Source organism: Leucoraja erinacea, chromosome 16 (genome assembly GCF_028641065.1).
Source record: "Leucoraja erinacea ecotype New England chromosome 16, Leri_hhj_1, whole genome shotgun sequence".
NCBI classification, from domain to species: domain Eukaryota; kingdom Metazoa; phylum Chordata; class Chondrichthyes; order Rajiformes; family Rajidae; genus Leucoraja; species Leucoraja erinaceus.
The window spans coordinates 15,823,915-15,843,653 of record NC_073392.1 but is presented as its reverse complement, the minus strand read 5'-3'; the positions used below and the strand labels follow the sequence as shown (position 1 = coordinate 15,843,653).

The window sequence follows — 19,739 nt, the reverse complement described above, 5'->3', positions numbered from 1 at the left end:
AGGTTTCCAATGACCAGGCTCAGAGGGTGCTTAAGTTTCAAATGAAGAAGAAGAAGGGTTTCAGCCCAAAACATTGCCTATTTCCTTCGCTCCATAAGATGCTGCCGCACCAACTGAGTTTCTCCAGCAATTTTGTCGACCTTCGATTTTCCAGCATCTGCAGTTCCTTCTTGAACATGCTAAATTTCAAATATGTATCTGTATAATATTGTCCATTGGAGCATTTGTCAAAGCTACATTCAACTACCAAAGGATCAGAACATTTTCCTTCTCAGAGCTTAAAAACCAAATGAAACAATTTGGGCAACCCAAATTTGGAACATTATAGATCAGTGTCAAATATAAAGTCCACCTTAAATTATTTTTAATTTAACAAGGTAATAACTGTGACACAGGAAATGGAGAGCAATATTGTGATAGAACCCCTTAACTCAATCTGGCAGTACAAAATGCATTTTTTTAAATGTAATTTTATTCCATTGCACAAGCCTTAGCATCTTAAAGTTTGCCTTTTTTTCTTGAGCCATAAAAAGATGACAATGAAAAATTATCAAAAGCAATAATCTGAAACATAAATGACGAGGAGGATTCCTTGGTAAACTACATTACAGGCAACAGATCCCTTCCAGAACTGAGCAAATTAAATATTTAATTTTTAAACTGCTTTCTATTCCTTCTATATGGTTAGACACCAAGATTTATCTGCTATTACAGATTTAACATGTGTTTTCCCAAGGGGTTCTGGAAACAATCTGACAGTACAATGGAAAATGTAAATCTTGTGACACAGAAAAAAATGAATTATGCACTTGCTGAGCAGCACATCTCAACTTATCGGCACCTGTGACCTTTCACGTGATGCTTGCATTCATAAAAGTTAACATTAATATATTTATTTTACTTCAAGTCTAATTCTAAAGTATGCCTCAGAGATAAGCCAGAATAATTAAAAAAAAACATGGATTGGATTTATATTATGATGCAGCACTGATAGAGAAAATATTGCTCGGAAACGTAAATGTAAGGGATTATTATTTAACCGAGGCCCATTTATATAAACCCTTCACACCACTGATGTTGTCAGGCAAATAATTAATAAAAATACGACTTCCAATATCAAAGAATCTTAATTCAGAAGCTGTATGTTCTAATCTTCTTGCCCATTTATATCTTGTAATCAACTTGATGGTAAATAAGCTCCCATATAAATAATGCTTCCATAGTTTTGATTTTAATGGAATTGTCTTGCCTGAACGATAACTGGGCTGTCTAGAAATTCACATCACATTATGTTGCTTTTTTGTCAATCCAACAGAGTAATCTGCAATATTAACCGTTGCTTTGCATCAATCCAGAAATTTGACCAGGAACAAGTTAACCATGTGCCCAAATAGGATCTTCCCATCAGGCCTCCTGGGATACCACCATTACCTGTACACAACTAATTTGGGGTCTTTGGAGGGACTCTCAAACAACAAAAGATTAATATTCGCACCCTCCCATCCTTGGGCCAACAACCAACTCAAACATCATTAATGATGCTAAGGGTTAGGTCGTTGTTGCGGCACGGTGACACAAGGTTCCCAATCTTTCTCCTGCATTTTGTTCCATTGTTGCTGTTGATCTGGCTGACAGTGGTATCAGTGAACTTGAAGATTGAATCGGTGTTGTACACATGCACTCAGTCATGAGTGTACAGCGAGTAGAACAAGGGATTGAGCACGCAACCCTGAAAGGCACAAGTGTTCAGGGTCAGGATGGACAAAATGTTCTGACTGATTGCAACTGACGAGGTCTGCTGGTCAGGAATTCCAGAAGTCAGGTGCAGATGGAGGTTCCAAGGCCAAAGTCCAGAGGTTTAGGGTTGAGCTTATTCATGTTCTGAGTTTCAAAGAACAAGAGATGATTTTATTGCAACATTCAAATTTATATGGTGCTTAACAGACTGGAGGTTAATATTGTTTATAATTTAAGTTCTTTGAGCCGCCCCTAAGAATTTAAACAGATTTTTTAATTCAATACTGAAGTAAAATTACATTTCATGAAAGGAGGCTTTTGAATCTTTGGAATTTGCAACCCAGCAGGCTCTATTCAAGACAAAGACTAAAGCCCCTGTCTCACATACATGTCCTTGGCATGCTAATTACACGACCTCGTGGTCGCGTTGAGGCTCGACGGTCCCGCGAAGTTTGCGCGCGATTTCATGCGCCCGCACAGCCGTCTGGAGTGTGATGTCATTTGAAGATGGACACAAAATGCAGGAGCAACTCAGCGGGACCAGCAGCATCTCTGGAGAGAAGCAATGGGTGATATTTCTGGTCGAGACTCTTCTTCAGTCTGAAAGAAGGGTCTTGACCTGAACCTTCACCCATTCCTTCTCTCCAGAGATGCTGCTGGTCCCGCTGAGTTACTCTAGCATTTTGTGTCTATCTTCAATTTTCTTGGCCCCGCTCTGGGAGTAGGAGTGCCTGCAAATCTGGACCGCAACGGCCGTGAGCCCCAGGCCGAGTTTGGCGATCGTTTGCCTGCTTCTGCTGCTGTTGAAGGTGAGACGTTGCGTTTCGCCAGGGTCTTGGGCCTGTCCCACTTTGGCCGTCAGTTACTTGACAGGCCTTTGGCGCGCGAAGATTTCGTTCGCTACAAAATTTTCGGAGCCCCGCGCGTTGTCGCGCACAACTACATACCCCTCCGCGCTTCTCAGTGGGACCGGCCCCACGCGGCCATACGATGTCTGTACGCCTCAACGCGACGATGAGATTGCGTAATTTGCGTGTCAAGGACACTTAAGTGTGACAGGCCCTTAACAGTTTTTTGAAGACCGAGGTAATCAAGGGTGAGAGGGTTCATGCAGGAAAGTGGCACCAACATTTAATGATGTTAATAAATGGCAAAGCCTGCAATAGATTGATCAGCCTATTCCCATATTTATTTCTCACATGATATTCATAAAATACATCAATAATAGATCATATGCAAGTTTAAAACCCGACAAAGCAATACAGAAATTTATGATTCTATTGGATCTTTTCAGGAAAAAAGAATTATTTTGCTGCGATATGCAGGCAAGTAGCTTGGGAATCAATCACGAACTAAACTGATCTAAATGGGCATCACAAATCACTCACATTACTGATAGTTGTGAAGATTTAAAGAAGTATCACAAGCCATGTATTCTATCCACTCAGTGAATTGCATTACTTTCAATCATTCAACTTCTGTCCAGAGATACAATGCATCCATTAAACAAAATGAATTTATACTTCAGCATCTGCAAGAGAATTATCGCCAGAATTATCATCAAATCGAACACGAAGGACACACCCTTCATGTTCGATACACCCGCCACACCCTATGTCTCTGGGGGTTTTGTTCGTACTTTGCGACCTTTCCCCCTTTCCGTTGACCCTCCGCACCCGCACTCTGCGCAACCCCAAGGTTCCCCGACTCAACTACAAGGGGGGTGGGAGCAAGGGTGGGGGGGGGGGGGGGGTAGAAGAAGTGTTAGTGGCAACGGAGGCAAAGGCCTCCGCCCGTGATTTGGGGCAATTCCTCCTAATATGCCCCATTTCCTTACAGGCATGGCACCGCGGGCGCTCCGATGTCCAGAAGACAGTAAAATCACCCCCATCCTGCTGGACACAGAAGATCCCATCAACTACCGACTCCTGGTGCAGCAACATCGTCAGCTGGCGCCGGAGGGAAAGAACGTGCCGCAGCTCCTTCCTGCGGAATCCCTGGGATATTGGGGTGATGTCCATGAGTACCTTCCCCAGGATGTGAAGGTGTGGAAGGAGGGCCTCGTTTGTAATGTAGGGCGGGACGTTGGACAAGACCACCCACTGCACGATGGACACTATGGGCTCGACCTGCAAGAAAACTCCCCCCCACTGCGACCCCTTTACTCACTGCCGTGTACACCCCCTCAACGGACTCGAGGAAGAACGCGGCCTTCCCAACCATTCTTCCCACGTACAAGACGCCTGTGGGCTGTCTATGGCAGCTGAGAAGTCCTCCGAATTCATCTGAAGAGGGCAAGTAGCACCTTATCCCATGCTCAAAAGGCAGGTTCCTCATGGGGAACTGGCCCCAAGAGGAGCAGCGGAAGCAGCTGCCTCTGCATAGCATCTTGAAGGCCCCACTCCCCCAGAACATTGACCCTGCATGGTATCAGACGCTACAATTTAAATATAGCACTTAAACCCAATGCCAGACAGACACAAACAGTCCAAATGGCACAGAGGCCAAGTCCACACACAAAAAACAATATGGAACAATTCGAGGGAGGGAGGCAACGTGGTGTTGCCTCGAAGGATGATAATGGCGGCTCCCCAGAAAAGCTACTGCATCACCACCTCTTCGCTCGGCTATCTCGGAACTCCTGCATACCCTGGCGAGCTGCTGACCTTCGGAGGCAATCCCAGCTGGTCCTCGCTGCTCCAGCAGCAACAAACAAAGGATTTGCCTGCAGTCTCTGCTGTTGGATAACCTCCTATCTCCGTGAGATAGTAGGCAACGTCAGCTCCAGGTTCCATGGCTGCAGAAGGAGATCAAGACGGTGCAGAAAACCTCCCACACCGCATGAAAGCCAGACCGGCCAGGTTAGCACTGATGTGGCAGTAAGGGGAGGTTGTTCTGGATGCAGATGTAAAAAGTCCAGAAAGATTCTCTCTTCCTTATGGTGCGCCACAGTTTCCTGGCAGGTTGCCAACCTCATAGAAACATAGAAAATAGCAGGAGGAGGCCATTCGGTCCTTCGAGCCAGCACCGCCATTCATTGTGATCATGGCTGATCGTCCCCTTTCAATAACCCGTGCCTGCCTTCTCCCCGTATCCCTCGACTCCACCAGCCCCTAGAGCTCTATCTAACTCTCGCTTAAATCCATCCAGTTACTTGGCCTCCACTGCCCTCTGTGGCAGGGAATTCCATAAATTCCCAACTCTCTGGGTGAAAAGGGTTTTTTTCTCACCACAGTCTTAAATAACCTCCCCTTTATTCTAAGACTGTGGCCCCTGGTTCTGGACTCGCCCAACATTGGGAGCATTTTTCCTGCATCTAGCTTGTCCTTTTATAATTTTATATGTTTCTATAAGAACCCCCCCATCCTTCTCTCCAGTGAATACAAGCCTAGTCTATTCAATCTTTCCTCATATGACAGTCCCGCCATCCCAGGGATCAATCTCGTGAACCTACTCTGCACTGCCTCAATCACAAGGATGTCCTTCCTCAAATTAGGAGACCAAAACTGTACACAATACTCCAGATGTGGTCTCACCAGAGCCCTATAGAACTACAGAAGAACCTCTTTAGTCCTATACTGAAATCCTCTTGTTATGAAGGCCAACATTCCATTAGCTTTCTTCACTGCCTGCCTTACTTGTAAGCCAACTTTCACTGACCGATGTACAAGGACGCCCAGGTCTCGCTGCACCTCCCCCTTACCTAACCTAACCCCATTGAGATAATCTGCCAATGTTTTTTGCCGCCAGTGGGTAACCTCACATTTATCTATATTATACTGCTTCTGCCACGCATCTGCCCACTCACTCAACCTGTCCAGGTCACCCTGCAACCTCCTAACACCCTCTTCACAGTTCACACTGCCACCCAGCTTTGTGTCATCCGCAAACTTGCTAGTGTTGCTCCTAATTCCCTCTTCCAAATCATTTATATGGTAAACAGTTGCAGCCCCAACACCGAGCCTTGCGGCACTCCACTCGACACTGCCTGCCATTCTGAAAAAGACACGTTCACTCCTCCTCTTTGCTTCCTGACTGCCAACCAATTGTCTATCCATGTCAACACCCTACTCCCAATACCATGTGCTCTAATTTTAGTCACCAGTCGCCCGTGCGGGACCTTATCAAAGGCTTTCTGAAAGTCTAGATACACTACATCCTCTGGCTCATCTTCATCCATTTTACATGTCACATCCTCAAAAAATTCCAGAAGATTAGTCAAACAGGATACCATGTGACTTGGACTAATCTTTTTAGTCACCAATGCCTCCATTATTACCTCCAATAATTGACTCCAGCATCTTCAAAGCCCAGAGGATTGTCGGCTGCCCTCTCCTTACCTTGAACTTACACAGTTCTAGCACCAAAAAATCCCACATAAAGGACATTTCCCACCCCGGCACCCATTTTGAACTGTTGCCGTTTTAGACGGTCACAGATCTACAAAAAAATTAAAAAAACAGTTTTTACCCCACTGATAAAAGCATTAGTAGCAAAACGCAGGGGCATTACAGACTAAGGGACTGTGGTAACATCGAAAAGGATCCAGGTTGTGTATGCGACTTTGTCCGTGATTTTATTTAGTTGCTATCTTTAATATTTTACCTTGTATGTATCGTTAGCTTTTAGAAATGTTTGAATGCTGCACTGACTGGCTGACATTTTAAATTTCGTTGTACATAGTTCTTGTTACAATGACAATAAAGAAACTATTCTATTCTATTCTATCTTTCCCACCACCGGTCAGGCTAACTGGTCTGTAATTCCCCTTTTTCTCTCTCGCTCTTTTCTTGAAAAGTGGGATAACATTAGCTATCCTCCAATCCACAGGAACTGATCCTGAATCTATCGAACATTGGAAAATGATCACCAATGCGTCCACTATTTCTAGAGCCACCTCCCTGAGGACCCTGGGATGCAGACCATCAGGCCCAGGGGATTTATCATCCTTCAATCCCATTAGCCTACCCAATACTATTTCTCGCCTAATGAAAATTTATTTCAGTTCCTCAACCCCCTTAGATCCTCTGTCCTCCAGTACATCTGGGAGATTGTTTGTGTCTTCCTTAGTGAACATGGAACTTCCCAACCTCAGTTGTGGGAGCTCAGCAGTTAGCTGATAATACTTCTCACAGTCCCAAAACTTGAAGAAACATTTAAAATATATCTCTGCAGCGTCGCCACAATACTCAAAGATGTTTAAAATTACCGTTGTACCTCCTCCAAATTCCAAAAAAGATGTTTTTACTCGTTCTTGTGTTTGGATGGGAGCTCTGCACCACCACACCTCCTGGCATAACCAGCTTGGAGGGGATGATGGTATTGAATGCCGAGCTGTAGTCTATAAACAACAGCCTTTGTTATAAACACCAAGTGTTCTTAATGTCCAAGTGGTCCAGTTCAGAGTAGAGAGTCAGTGAGATCACATCCTCCTTTGACCTGTTGTGACAGTAGGCAAACTGTAGTGGGTCGAGGTTCTTGTTGAGGTAGGAGTTGATATCCACCACAACCAACCTCTCAAAGCACTTCACCACCACAGACATTAGTGCCACTGGTCGATAGTCGTTGAGGCACGTCATCTTACTTTTCTTTGGCATTGGTATTATTGATGCCCTCATAAAGAAAGTGGGAACCTCAGACCTCAGTAGTAAGAGGTTGAAAATGTCCGCACAGGTTTTGAGAATTTGACCGGGTAGACCATCAGATCCAGGCACTTTCCGAGGGCTCACCCCCCTGAAGGATCTTCTGATGTCTGCCTCTGTGACTGTGACTGTAATACCATCAGGGCGTATGGGAGCTCGGGAAAGCACATCAGTGTACTCCCTATCAAAGCATGAATAGAACACAGTGAGTTCATCGGGGGGGATGCTTCGCTGTCGCTCGAGCTGCCTCCTAGTTTCACTTTGTAAGAGGCGATGGCATTCAAACACTGCCACAGTTGCCGAACGTCCACCCCATTCTCCAGCTTTGAGCGGAAGTACCTTTTGGACTTTTTGATGGCCTTGTCAAGGTCATTTTACAGACCTCTGCGTCATCAGACCTGAATGCCCAGGATCTGGTCCTCAGAAGAATGCGGATCTCCTGGTTCATCCAAGGCTTCTGGTTAGGAAACACTTGGAAGGCTTTTGTAGGAACAGAGTCCTCCACACATTTCTTGCTGTAACGACTGTGGCAAATTCAATCATGTCCATTGCCAAGTCCTTGAACATTGCCCAGTCTACTAACTCCAAGCAGTCCAGTAATTGTTCCTCTGCCTCCCCAGACCAGCTCTGTGCAGTCCTCACCTCGGGGGGGGGGGGGGGGGGGGGGGGGGGGGGGGGGGGGGGGGGGGGGGGGGGGGGGGGGGGGGGGGGGGGGGGGGGGGGGGGGGGGGGGGGGGGGGGGGGTGCGCTCTTCAGTTCCTGCCTGTATGCAGGAAGAAGCAGCACCGCTGAATGGCCAGATTTCCTGAAGTGAGGGCGAGGTATAGAGTGATAGGCATCCTTGATGGTCGTATAGCAGTGATCAAGGGTGTTTAATCTGCTGGTGCTGCAGGAGACATGTTGGTAGTAGTTTGGGAGTGAGTTTTTTCAGATTGGCTTTGTTGGGAGTTCCCGGCTATGGTGGTAAACACTTGGGGGTACGCCGTCTGGTGCTTGTTGACCGCAGCGTGCAGCTCTTCCAATGTTAGATGGATGTCTGCCTGGGGTGGGATGTAGACAGTGGTCAGAATGATGGAGGTGAATTCCTTCGGGACGCACAAGGGGTGACACTTCACCATGTTCCAGGTGCGGAGAGCAGGAGTTGGACAGAACTACCTCATCTGAGCACCACGAAGACTTGACCATGAGGCAGACACCCCCGCCTCTCCCTTTCCCAGATGCCTGCCTACTGTCCATACGATGGATGTAGTAACCGTCAGGTTGGATGGCTGAGTCTGGAGAGCTGGGGGTGAGCCATTTCTGTGTGACACAGAACACAGAGCATTCTCTCAGCTCCCTTTGGTAAAGCAGCCTTGACCTTAAGTCCTCCACTTTATTTTCCAGTGATTGTACATTGGCTAGTAGGATTAGTAGCATTCCGTACTAATGTTAGAGGTATGCACCAATTTTCAAACAAATGTAAACACTTAAGGAAGGAGAAGGGAGAAGGCCAGCACATATAGCCAACCAAATTCCTTTCCAAGTTTTTAACTGCATCACTTTGCCTTTGATGGAATCTTTTCTGTATGGAACTCAGAAATCAATTTATCCAATCTTATTTCTAACAGTTTGTAAAATGTTCTCTTAAAATACAATATTCAATGGTCTGGCCAGTCCGGGTGCCAGTAGATTTGATATGTGTGTGAACACTGAAGTCCCAAATGTTCCGACAGCTGATTAGTGATTTAACTAATCTGCAACATTGGACTGGCACAGTATAACATTCCAACACATCCTCAACAGTTATCCAAGGACACATGTGCCATAACAGCAACCACATTCATTTAAATTGAGACAAATAGTTGTATGGCACAGATGTAATTCTGATGTATATTGCCTTTCTGTAAATGGTTTCAATGTCAAGTGTTTAAGTAATACATTATTTTTAATTTAAAATGTAATTCTACTGTCTGAAAGTTTTGAAAGATCTTAAGTTCCTTAATGTCAGAGATATTCACAAATCAAGCTTTACAGGCTTAACAGCTTAGCTAACTGCCAAGGTTTCTTCATTTCTGTGACGGGATTGATCTGGTGCTACCATGAGATTGGATTTGCACCCAGTCACTCCTGCACTGTGCAGGCCTCCACCAGGAGGATTATGATGCCTTTAGCAAGGAAGTTGCCACTAAGAAAATCAGAAATGGCATATTTGAAATCATTGGACAGATATGCCTGGAACTTCAGGGCCATTATTTTCAGAAACTTTCTATCACTAGAAAGCATAATCCCAAATAGGAATTGAACAGAAGCAAACTGAAATGGGTCAATGCTCAAGAAAATAAGCTGTTCTTGGCCACATGAAATGCATTACTAATTTCACCTAGCTAGTTCAAGCATTTGGAATTCCTAACATGTGTAAAAGCATTGCCAGCTGTAACATTGACATTTACCCGTCTTCTCGTTGAGTTTTACACATCAAGGCAAAAATATGCCCTCTTTTGTTAATCCTCAAAATGCAAAAGGGGAAAAAATTAGATCATAATTATTTTTGAGATCTATGGAAGTTACGTTTAAGAAGACTGAGGAAAGGAAACCAATTATGCCACAAATGTGCTTGGTTTTACATAACTGGTTATATATTTGTAATGTAATACTCAGATTAAAATGCAATGTCTTTTGCTAAGTAATTAATAATATGTGAGCCACAAAATGCCTGCAATGGGTGCATCAACTGAAACTTTAACTAAATTCTGCCGAAGTACCTCAGATTTCCATGATCAACTGGCAACAAAATCCCTTCTGATTTTGAACGGCAGTGTAGCGGTGAAATAAATGGCACTGGTGATAGTTCAACCAAAACATTGACAGAATGGCACCATTCAGTCTGTCTGCTGTATATGTCATGCTGCGGACAGGAAGGCACTACAACGGGTGGTGAAAACCGCGCAGCACATCATCGGTGCCCCGCTCTCTGCCATGGATGCCCTCCACTGAAAACGGTGTCTGAGACGGGCTGGGAAGATCATCAAAGACCCCTCACACCCCAACCATGGACTGTTTGCCCTCCTCCCATCAGGGAGGCGGTACAGGAGCCTCAGGTCACGTACTAGTAGGATGAGGAACAGCTTCTACAACAATACAATCACATTGCTGAACTCTGAGTCCCGCCAATAGATTTCTCTGGTCCCTCCGTCCCCATTGTTTAATTATTCTGTATTTTCTGATTATTCTGTATCTTCTCTCTTTCTATTTTTTTTTATTTCTTTATGCACAACTAATACGGACTGACGCAAAACTGCATTTCGTTGTACTCATACTTGTATTTGTGTGATGACATTAAAGTTGAATTGAATTGAATTGAATTGAATGCCATTATATTTGAACGGATATTTCACATTACTAAAGAAAAAGAAGAAACTGTACCTAGTTTTATGTTCCTCAAAAACTCCATCCACTTGAAAAAGCCAATTATATTCAAAGTACAAAGTAAATTCTGTTTCATTCACTTATCCCCCTAGCCACCCTCCTGCCACCATCCCTGTTGAGTATGTACAAAGGGTACCAATTGATAGATTTTCCCAACCAAAGCAACTAAAGATTCAAGTTTTTCAGGAAAAAATACTAATTCAGATGCCATGCCACTTAAGATGCAGCTTAATAAATATACTAATAAATGACTATTGTTCTCATGCAGATGACCATTTCTTTAATACATTCTCAGTAAACTGAGAGACAAAAATCAAAACATCTTTAATTTTCTATTAGTTGATGAATTACTATGGATTTAGTAAGTGATGGTGGGCATAGTAACACATCAACCAAAAGGTATTACAAAATGGATTTTTTTTCCACACACATGCAGTCCTAATTGAATTTGCCTTTGGGAAGATGATCTATTCACTAATACTTCATATTCTAATCAAATTATATTTTAATTACATGTGAAGAAGTCATACTTTTTCAACTGTAATCATTAAATGCTAAAATAATGTAAGCCTTTGGCTATCAGCACAATCATATTACATTTCCAAACATTGAGATTCACAGATTTACTTCTCCATTTACCATCTGCCCAAATAACTATTGTTTTCGGAATAGTTAATTTTTTTTAATGTTGCTTGTCTATTCACGGTCCTCATTATTAAAATGTCATTTTGATATTTAATCCTTTCATATCGAGGATATACTGTTCCCAAATTCACTTGCTCTGGTGAAGTATTATAACTTGAATATTGAAAGTGCCACCAAAGCAAATTTGATAATAATTTCAGACGAAGTGCGACTAATTGAGCAGATCTATCAAAGAGCTGACATATCTACAAAAAACCATAATGTCTTAATCTGAGGCTATTATTTTAACTCGATAAACACAAAATACAAAAAGGAAGAGGGGAGAAAAATGAACCAACCTTCACCAACAATTCAGTGCTTCAACACATTACTTGCTTTGGAAGCGAAGTTTAAGTCTTTAACTGAGACAACTGATCTCAATAGCAAGGTGCAAACTAAAATTAGTCAGAGTAACCAAGCGTAAAAGTTAATAGCACTAATAACTTCCATTGGAATATCCTTGCCTTTAGTTATAGCTGGTTAACTACCAAGTGAGTTGCCTCGTTTTATAATACTCAAAATGCAAGTTATGAAAATGACCATTTGATTATGGTCACAGAGAACCATATAAACTCACCCCCTAATGACTATTTTGGCAAAGTAGCAGACAGCTGCACAAGTATATCCTTACTTAAACTACCACCTTGAACAGAGGACGTAAGAAATCTAATTCAAATAGGGATTGACTTCTGATTAAAAATGCACTAGATTTTTTTTAAATATAAATATGACTAGTTGTTGTAAAGGCTGTTTAGCCAATTGAATTTGCTCTCCATTCAATTGGCTCATTCTTGATCAATAACCCAACTGTATAACCATCCTCTAAACCATATTGACAATCGTTCCATGTGGAGGCATTATGTCAATTCCTGAAATGCCTACTATATTCACCAGTTTCCTTTAATTTCTTGATAAAAACTCAAACTCCTGAATTGCAAGTCTAAACATCTTCTTGCAGAACATATGCAACTTTTAGAAAAATGAGCCAGATCTTGTCTAGTTGCCCAAAATGGGCTCTATTTACCTTGTAGATAACTACCTTGAAGATATTCATTGCTTTCCATTGAGGTAATATGTTTACAATAACTATGTAAGTGTTAACTTCATCATCACTATGTGTCTTCTTACAATACTGCACACAACAATGTGACAAATGGGTTCAAATTTCAAATTCCTTCCAAAAAGTTGACAAGCACTTTATTGGGTTCATGACTAACATAATACCAACAATAAATGTAAAAAAAAATAGCATATTGATGGCAAGTTTCTGAAAATGGCATCAGAATACACAAAAACATTTTGTGTAATGGTTGGTGCGTGGTGTCCACCAGTGACCTGGTTGTCAGGGCCGTCTTGACAGCATTATAGGTCCCCGGGCAAAGCAGTGCACAGGGGCCCCTACCAACACATTTCGTTTTCGTTCCCGTTTTTTCACAGCGCTATAATCTGAATCTGGACACCTACTCCTGGCTTTCAATTCGTATTCACTAAATTTGTCTCTAATTTCCTGAAGATAGGTCTTCAGAGACTCAAGAAGATTCATGGCAACAAGTATGTTCACATCCTCTGACTGCAGGACCTTACTTGTTTTGTTCACTCTTTCAAGAATGGCACTCCAAAGAATTGTGAGAAAGATCGTTTCCAGGTTCTCCATTTTCTCGTTCAATCATTCTGCCTCTCGCCTTGTGTTCACTTCCTGTTCAATGTCAGCTGATACAGAATCTAGTGCATGCTTAATTTTCTCAAAACCCCCACACAGAGCATGAACAGCATCAAAATGTGACGACCATCTCGTGTCAGACAGCCACTTGACCACAACATTTTTTCCTAAAGATGATGCCAGAACATTCCATCGATGTGTAGAAGCAGAGAAAAAGGAATACAGACACTGAACAAAGTCCAAGAATTTTACAGTCTGTAGACAACACTCTGCCGCTTTTACTCCCACTCAGGCTGTGTCCAGCACAGGGGACAGATGCAAAATCATTCAGTTGATGAATCCAGCTTGCAATCCAGTATAGCGTCCAGACATATTTGAGGAATTGTCATACGACTGACCACGGCAGTTTGATAGTGGAATTTTGTTCTCATTAAGGAAATCCACAACAGTGTTTGCTAGATTCTTTGCTCCATGAGAAAAAATGGGGATGAACTTAATGAAACGTTCCACAGGCTCACATCCTCGAATGTACCAGACAGTAAATGTCAGTTGATCAGTGTGTGAGATGTCTGGAGTGGAATCCACACTTATTGAATAATACTTTGACTCTTTTATTTCTTCAAGAATAGCACAAAGAACATGTTGTCCCATTAATTCAATAAATTCCTCACAAATGTTTGCCGATAAATACGATGGGTTCCCTTTTCCAGGATTTCCAGTTATGCAGCGCGTGAGATACGTACACATACATGCACATGTGGTTGCAGAGGTGACCGTTCTACTAAATCAGAGGCGAATGCCAATGTCCACTTGTTATCATAAAAATTAACATTAATATTGTTTATCTTTAATAAAACACATGCTAAATACGCACTTTCCAATAATTATTATTTATAATTCAGTAAAGTATAGTATTTATTTATTGACAGCAGGTCACAACATACATAGATTAGCATGGGGCCTCTATGCTCGTGGGGCCCCGGGTAACTGCCCAGCGTGCCCATGCGTTAAGACGGCCTTGCTGGTTGGCCCAGTAAGTACATATTTCTTATTCCTTTCTATGTTTATGAATACCACATGGAAGAATAAAATTGCAAACACCGTTTCCATTTCATTCACCTGATCATTTAGTGCAATACTGCATCCATCTGAGCGGATACCGCAACGTGTGTGACACAAACGTTCGTTGCGGTGGACACTAAAACGAACGTTACATTATTAGCGAGAACCAAGCATTTTCACCAATGCGATTTAAACAGTACATTACTTTATGTATTTGAGCTATCGATGGCCAATGATTCGTCAGATCATTTGATTTGGGCTGATTCTTTTGTAAGTAAAATGTCTCCGTAACGGTTGTTGCGGAGCTTCCAGCGGTTGACACGAATGAATGATGTTAGCAACTTGGTCCGTACGACAAGTAAACAAGAAACAGTGTGTTGCCAAATTGAAGATTGGCTCAGTTTCTTCGTTTCGATAACAGATTTATGTCAAAAAAAATTAAGTGAATTTAAAAAGTCGGAAAATATATTGTGAACAGTCATTGCGTTTTTGACACCATGATGTTTTTGATATATTAAAGTGGAAAATAAGAAAAAATTATTAACTCACCTAAAGATCGCTACTACCATAGGATACCTTGTTGGGTGTTTGAAAAGCATTAGAGGTTTGGAGCCTCCGTGGTTTAACTTATGGACGTACCGACCCCGATAATGGTCGTTGTGACAATGGACACCAAGCACAACGATCTTTACCTGATCTTTATTGTACTGTATTACCTTTATGTTACTGTATTTTTCTCCTAGTTTAGATGAAGATATTTCCCTAGACTATTATCAAAACGTATATGTATGAGGGGCCATATGAGGTTTATTTATGAATTAAATATTCATGACGAAATGTGGCAGGGTTTTTAATGTCACACTATTGGTGTCCAAAATCGTGGGAAAACAATGAAAATTTGCCTGTTATGAAAAAAGTTTTTGACTTTCGGTCTTGAAGTTATCTAATTTATATCTGCCATTTATAAGGTTTCACATGATGGGTAGATTTTTGTCAAGAATTGTATTAGTGTAAAGAAGTGAATACTAATCTTGTTCGTCAAATCTTCTCCAGTATTGTAAAACGACATATTATTATGCCTTTGTTACAGCTTGTCTAATTTTAACCTTTACAAAATTCAGCATCTCACTGAACCTATGGGGCACAATTCCCTCTTCAGTCTTAACCCCATTTTGCAATTGTTAATTACACCCACAAGTCCTTGATGCTGTCTTAATTTCAATACAGCATTTCTTTTTACTGAATGATTTCAACTCAATCACCAAAGCAATTCCATCCGGCATATCTTCTCAATTTTCTTTTTTAAATTCTTAACATCCAAGTTAACTACAAATTGAACCACCTAATTTCATTCTGATTTTAACAATTCCCTGCACTTGGTTACAAACCAAACCTTCCAACATTGAAACACTTCACTTTTTCAAAGATTGTTGTATTGTCCGCTTGAAAGAATAGCAGTCTAATCAATATATAGTAGTCTAATCACAACCATATAATCAATCACAGAATCTTAATTGTCATAGTGATTACCATGGATCTTTATTTTGGTAGAAAGTCTGGATAGAACTAGCTATCTAACACTTCTCCTTCTTCATCTTGCGAATGAAACATAAACCAAAGGAATAGTTGGCTCTCAAGCCAAGTGTTGAGCAGCCAGGTTGTTGTCTCTGCATCAATGTCTGCCAGGCCCTGAGCTCCATTTGGTGGGTGGTAGAACCTCGAGGTGAAATGGCTGGCTGTCTGTTGTTCTGACTGTTGCCACTTGATACTAAATTCAAAATGAATGAGGCTTAAATAATAATTTTCATATCCACATTTAGTGAAGAAAAGTAATCCATATTAAATAACCATGCTTGAGGCAACTCTTATTCAAGCCAAAGTATTTCAAAGGAATAAAAACTCACCTCTGTAATATCAGGATTAGGGTTAAACCCACACTGTTTGCACACTACTGATTGACACTGAGTACAAGTGTTGAAGTTTGGCTGTTTTGGAGAAGAGTTCAGGTCTGTAGTTGCACAAATAGGACACAGCGTACTGCTGGGCAGCGGAGCTATCTGGGGTACTGAATAAGGAGAGGTCGGAGCACTTCCTCTATCTGGGGATGCAGAATGGAATTTTTCTGTTCTTTTCATATTTGTGTCAACTTGGAGATTCCTCCGCTGGTCTTGTTGTATAGATTGTGTAGAGCGATCTTGATTTTGCATTCTTCGAGCACTTTCATTGTTGGGAATAGTTTGTTGGAGGATCTCAGTTTTCACATCGGGCTGACCAAGCTGAATACTCTGATGTGGTCTTGCACTGTAAAATGAAAGACAAATTTCAGTCTAATTATCACCATTACTGAAATCTTAAGCAGCTGAATAACAAAATAATATGTTCTTTTTTCTTGCAGCTTTAAGTGCATGTAACACAAAGGAAACATTTTTCCAATATGGCCTTAATATACAATTGTAATAGCAACTCCATGAGATACGTCATCATTATACCGTAATGAGGCAATGTATAGAAGATAAAAATATGCAGTTAAAAGGAAAAATCTGATTGTTAATGATGGAAATTCTTTGTTCCTCCACAGATAGCTCCAATGTGACCTCTCTGTCCTGGGCTTTCTCCATTGTTGGCATGAGGCCCCAAGCAAACTGGAGGAAAGGGCACCTCATATTTCGCTTGGATAGGTTACAACCCAACAGTATTCTTCATTGTACCTTAGTGATATAAAAAAGACTCCGAACTTTGGTACTTAATGTCTTCTAAAGGGGGAAAAAAAACAGTTCCCTGAGCCTATTTACAAAACAAATCCTGAAAAAAAACAACTATTTATGCATGACAGTATTGGGAGAGTTTAATTAGCCCATTTCGGTGCAGGCAGAATAGGACTGTAACTGTAGGTGATTTTAACTTCCCTAATATTGACTGGAACTAGTGTTAAGGGATTAATCAGGGCAGAATTTGTTAAGTATGTCTCATTTTTGGAGTGTCTAAAACAAGAAGGCAGTGGGTTGAGGTTAGTGGAAGGAGGTGTTAAGATCTAAGGGATACATTTTTCACACAACGAGTAACTGTCGAGGAAATGGTGAGTGTAGGAACAGTAACAACATTAAGGGTAGGGTACTGTCTGATTCACCTCTACCCCATGTGGATATTGGACTTTTTCTATGGAACTGTCATACTTCAATCCTGAACTATATTCAGCACTCATTATCTTCCCCCTTTGCTCTATCTCTATTCTATTGTAGTTGAGTTTCTCTTGATTGTTCCTTTGTATAGCATATCTGATCCGTTTGGACAACATTCAAAACAAAGCTTTTCACTGTACTTCTGTAAATGTGACAATAATAAACCTAAACCAGTGCTTGAATTTTCTTTCATGCTTCAGCTTTGACTTCTAGGATTGAAAAAACAAAACAAAATCCTGTCAAGTTTACCACATGCCTCTTGTTGGCATGCTCAAACCTCCCCAAAGGAATCCTGCCTTTATTACATGTTAGCATATTTTTTTAATTATCTTAGCCTTCTGAAGCCAGACTTTGACATTTCTTTGCTCCTAACAATTATTCTGTATTGAAGTGTTCAATCAAATAAAATTACACATTCTCTATATTTAAATCTCTGACTCCTGTTGTTTCACTCTGAAATATTTCAAGTTTTCTACTTTCAGGTCACAAACAGAACCATTCATTACCCACAACCAGGTCCTGAACAAGCTGCCCACTAATTAAGAAAGAGCATCAGATGCATAGTGAAGACCAATCTGCCCCACTCACACTCACATTTCCTCGTCAACTTTAGGGACAAGGTTATCAATTATTCTGTTACATTCCAATTCATCTACAGATTGATGGCATATCTCACTTTTCCCCAAATTAATTGAAGTTCTTTCATTTGTATTCTCAATGTGAATCAAATCACAAAAACGTTAACAGTACACAAGGCCATGTGGTCCATTTTGCATCACCTCCTTCCGGTCCTTCAAATTAATTCATTTCGAAGACTTATTCAGATTCATTTTCAACACAAAGAGTAATATCACAAATAATTTGTGATATATTATTCACATCGAAGATAGAAAACACCAAGATTTCTAGGGTCGCAGCTTGCGAGCAAGGCTGTCAAATTATACAGCGGGATATAGATCAGCTACAGAAATGGACGGAGAAAAGTCAGATGGAGTTTAATCCATGCAAGTATGAGGTATTGCACTTTAGTAGGTCAGATGGAAGAGGAAAATATACAATTAATGGCAGGACTCTTGACAGCATTGATGTACAGAAGGATCTTGGGGTCCAAGTCCATATCTCCCTGAAAGTGGCAACACAAATAGAGTTGGAAAGGCGGCATATGGTACGCTTGTCTTCATTGGTCAGGGCATTTATGTCATTTATGTTTTGTAGGACTTTGGTTAGGTCGCATCTGGAGTAATGTATGCAGTTCTGGTGGAACTAATACACGGCTTTGGAAAGGATGCAGTGGTGATTTACAGAATGATGCCTGGATTAGGAGTATTAGCTACAAGGAGAGATATGACAAACTTGGATTGTTTTATCTAGAGGTCGAGGGGACATCTAAATTATATTAAATGATGAGAGGCATAGATGGACTAGAACCTTTTTCCAAGGATAGAAATATCAAATCATAGCAGGCATAGTTTTGAGAGGAACCAAGCTTAAAAGGAGATGTGTGGGGCAATGTTTTTTTTTTTACATAGAGAGTGGCGAGTGCCTGGAAAGATACCATAGTGGCATTTAAGAGACTTTTGGATAGACATGTGGAAATGCAGGGAACAGAGGGATATTTTATTTCACTGCACATCTCGTATGTGTATGTGACAAATAAACTTGACTTGACTTGATATTGATAATGTGCAGGCAAGAGTTAGTCTTGGCATTATGTTCAAGACAGACTCTGTGAGTCTGTTCCTGTGTTGTATTGTTCAATGTTCTCACCCCAGTCAGTGTATTCCTATACTCTGCACAAAAAATTCTGCGTCATACTTGATTCTTTAGCTCAATGTCCTTTAGCTCTTGAACATTCTCATTCTGGCAATGGGAACAATTTCGCTTTATCTGCTCTGTCTATATACTTTATGATCATAAATACCACCATCAGCCACCATTGCAACCTCTGCTGTTCCAGGGAGAATACGCCTTTTTTTTTTGAGGCAATCCATATAATTAAAGATATCTCATCCTTTGAATAATTATGATCTTTTCTGCAGCCCCCCCTGGTGAGTAATTGCAGGTAATTTTGTGGACAGAGCAAGCATGTGGCACAGGGAATATACTTTTAGGGTAGTGTAAAGGATGATCAAGCAAGCTGCTTTTTCTTTGATGTGTTGGAGCTGTATTCATCTGGGCAAATAGAGAGTATTCCATATCTCCCTCATTTTACTTATTGACTCGCTCAGTTCTTAGATTTCCTACAAACCCAACAGACTAAATAAATGGATTAATGACAAATTAAATTAAGAGAGAATTCACCAATTTATATTTAGATTTCAAGGATGAAAAGAAAAGGCAAGTACTTCTGTTTGTACATTGTGTATGAAC

At 41.2% G+C, this 19,739-nt stretch overlaps 1 protein-coding gene across 1 annotated transcript in view; it reads right to left on the bottom strand.

Annotated features, from left to right (window-relative positions):
* LOC129704543 (protein bassoon-like) overlaps positions 1-19,739 on the bottom strand; it is a 304,297-nt gene that overhangs the window by 267,474 nt on the left and 17,084 nt on the right. Inside the window, exon 2 of the mRNA XM_055647724.1 lies at positions 16,095-16,491. Within this exon, the coding sequence (XP_055503699.1) occupies positions 16,095-16,491 (397 nt within the window). The remainder of the gene's footprint in view (positions 1-16,094; positions 16,492-19,739) is intronic.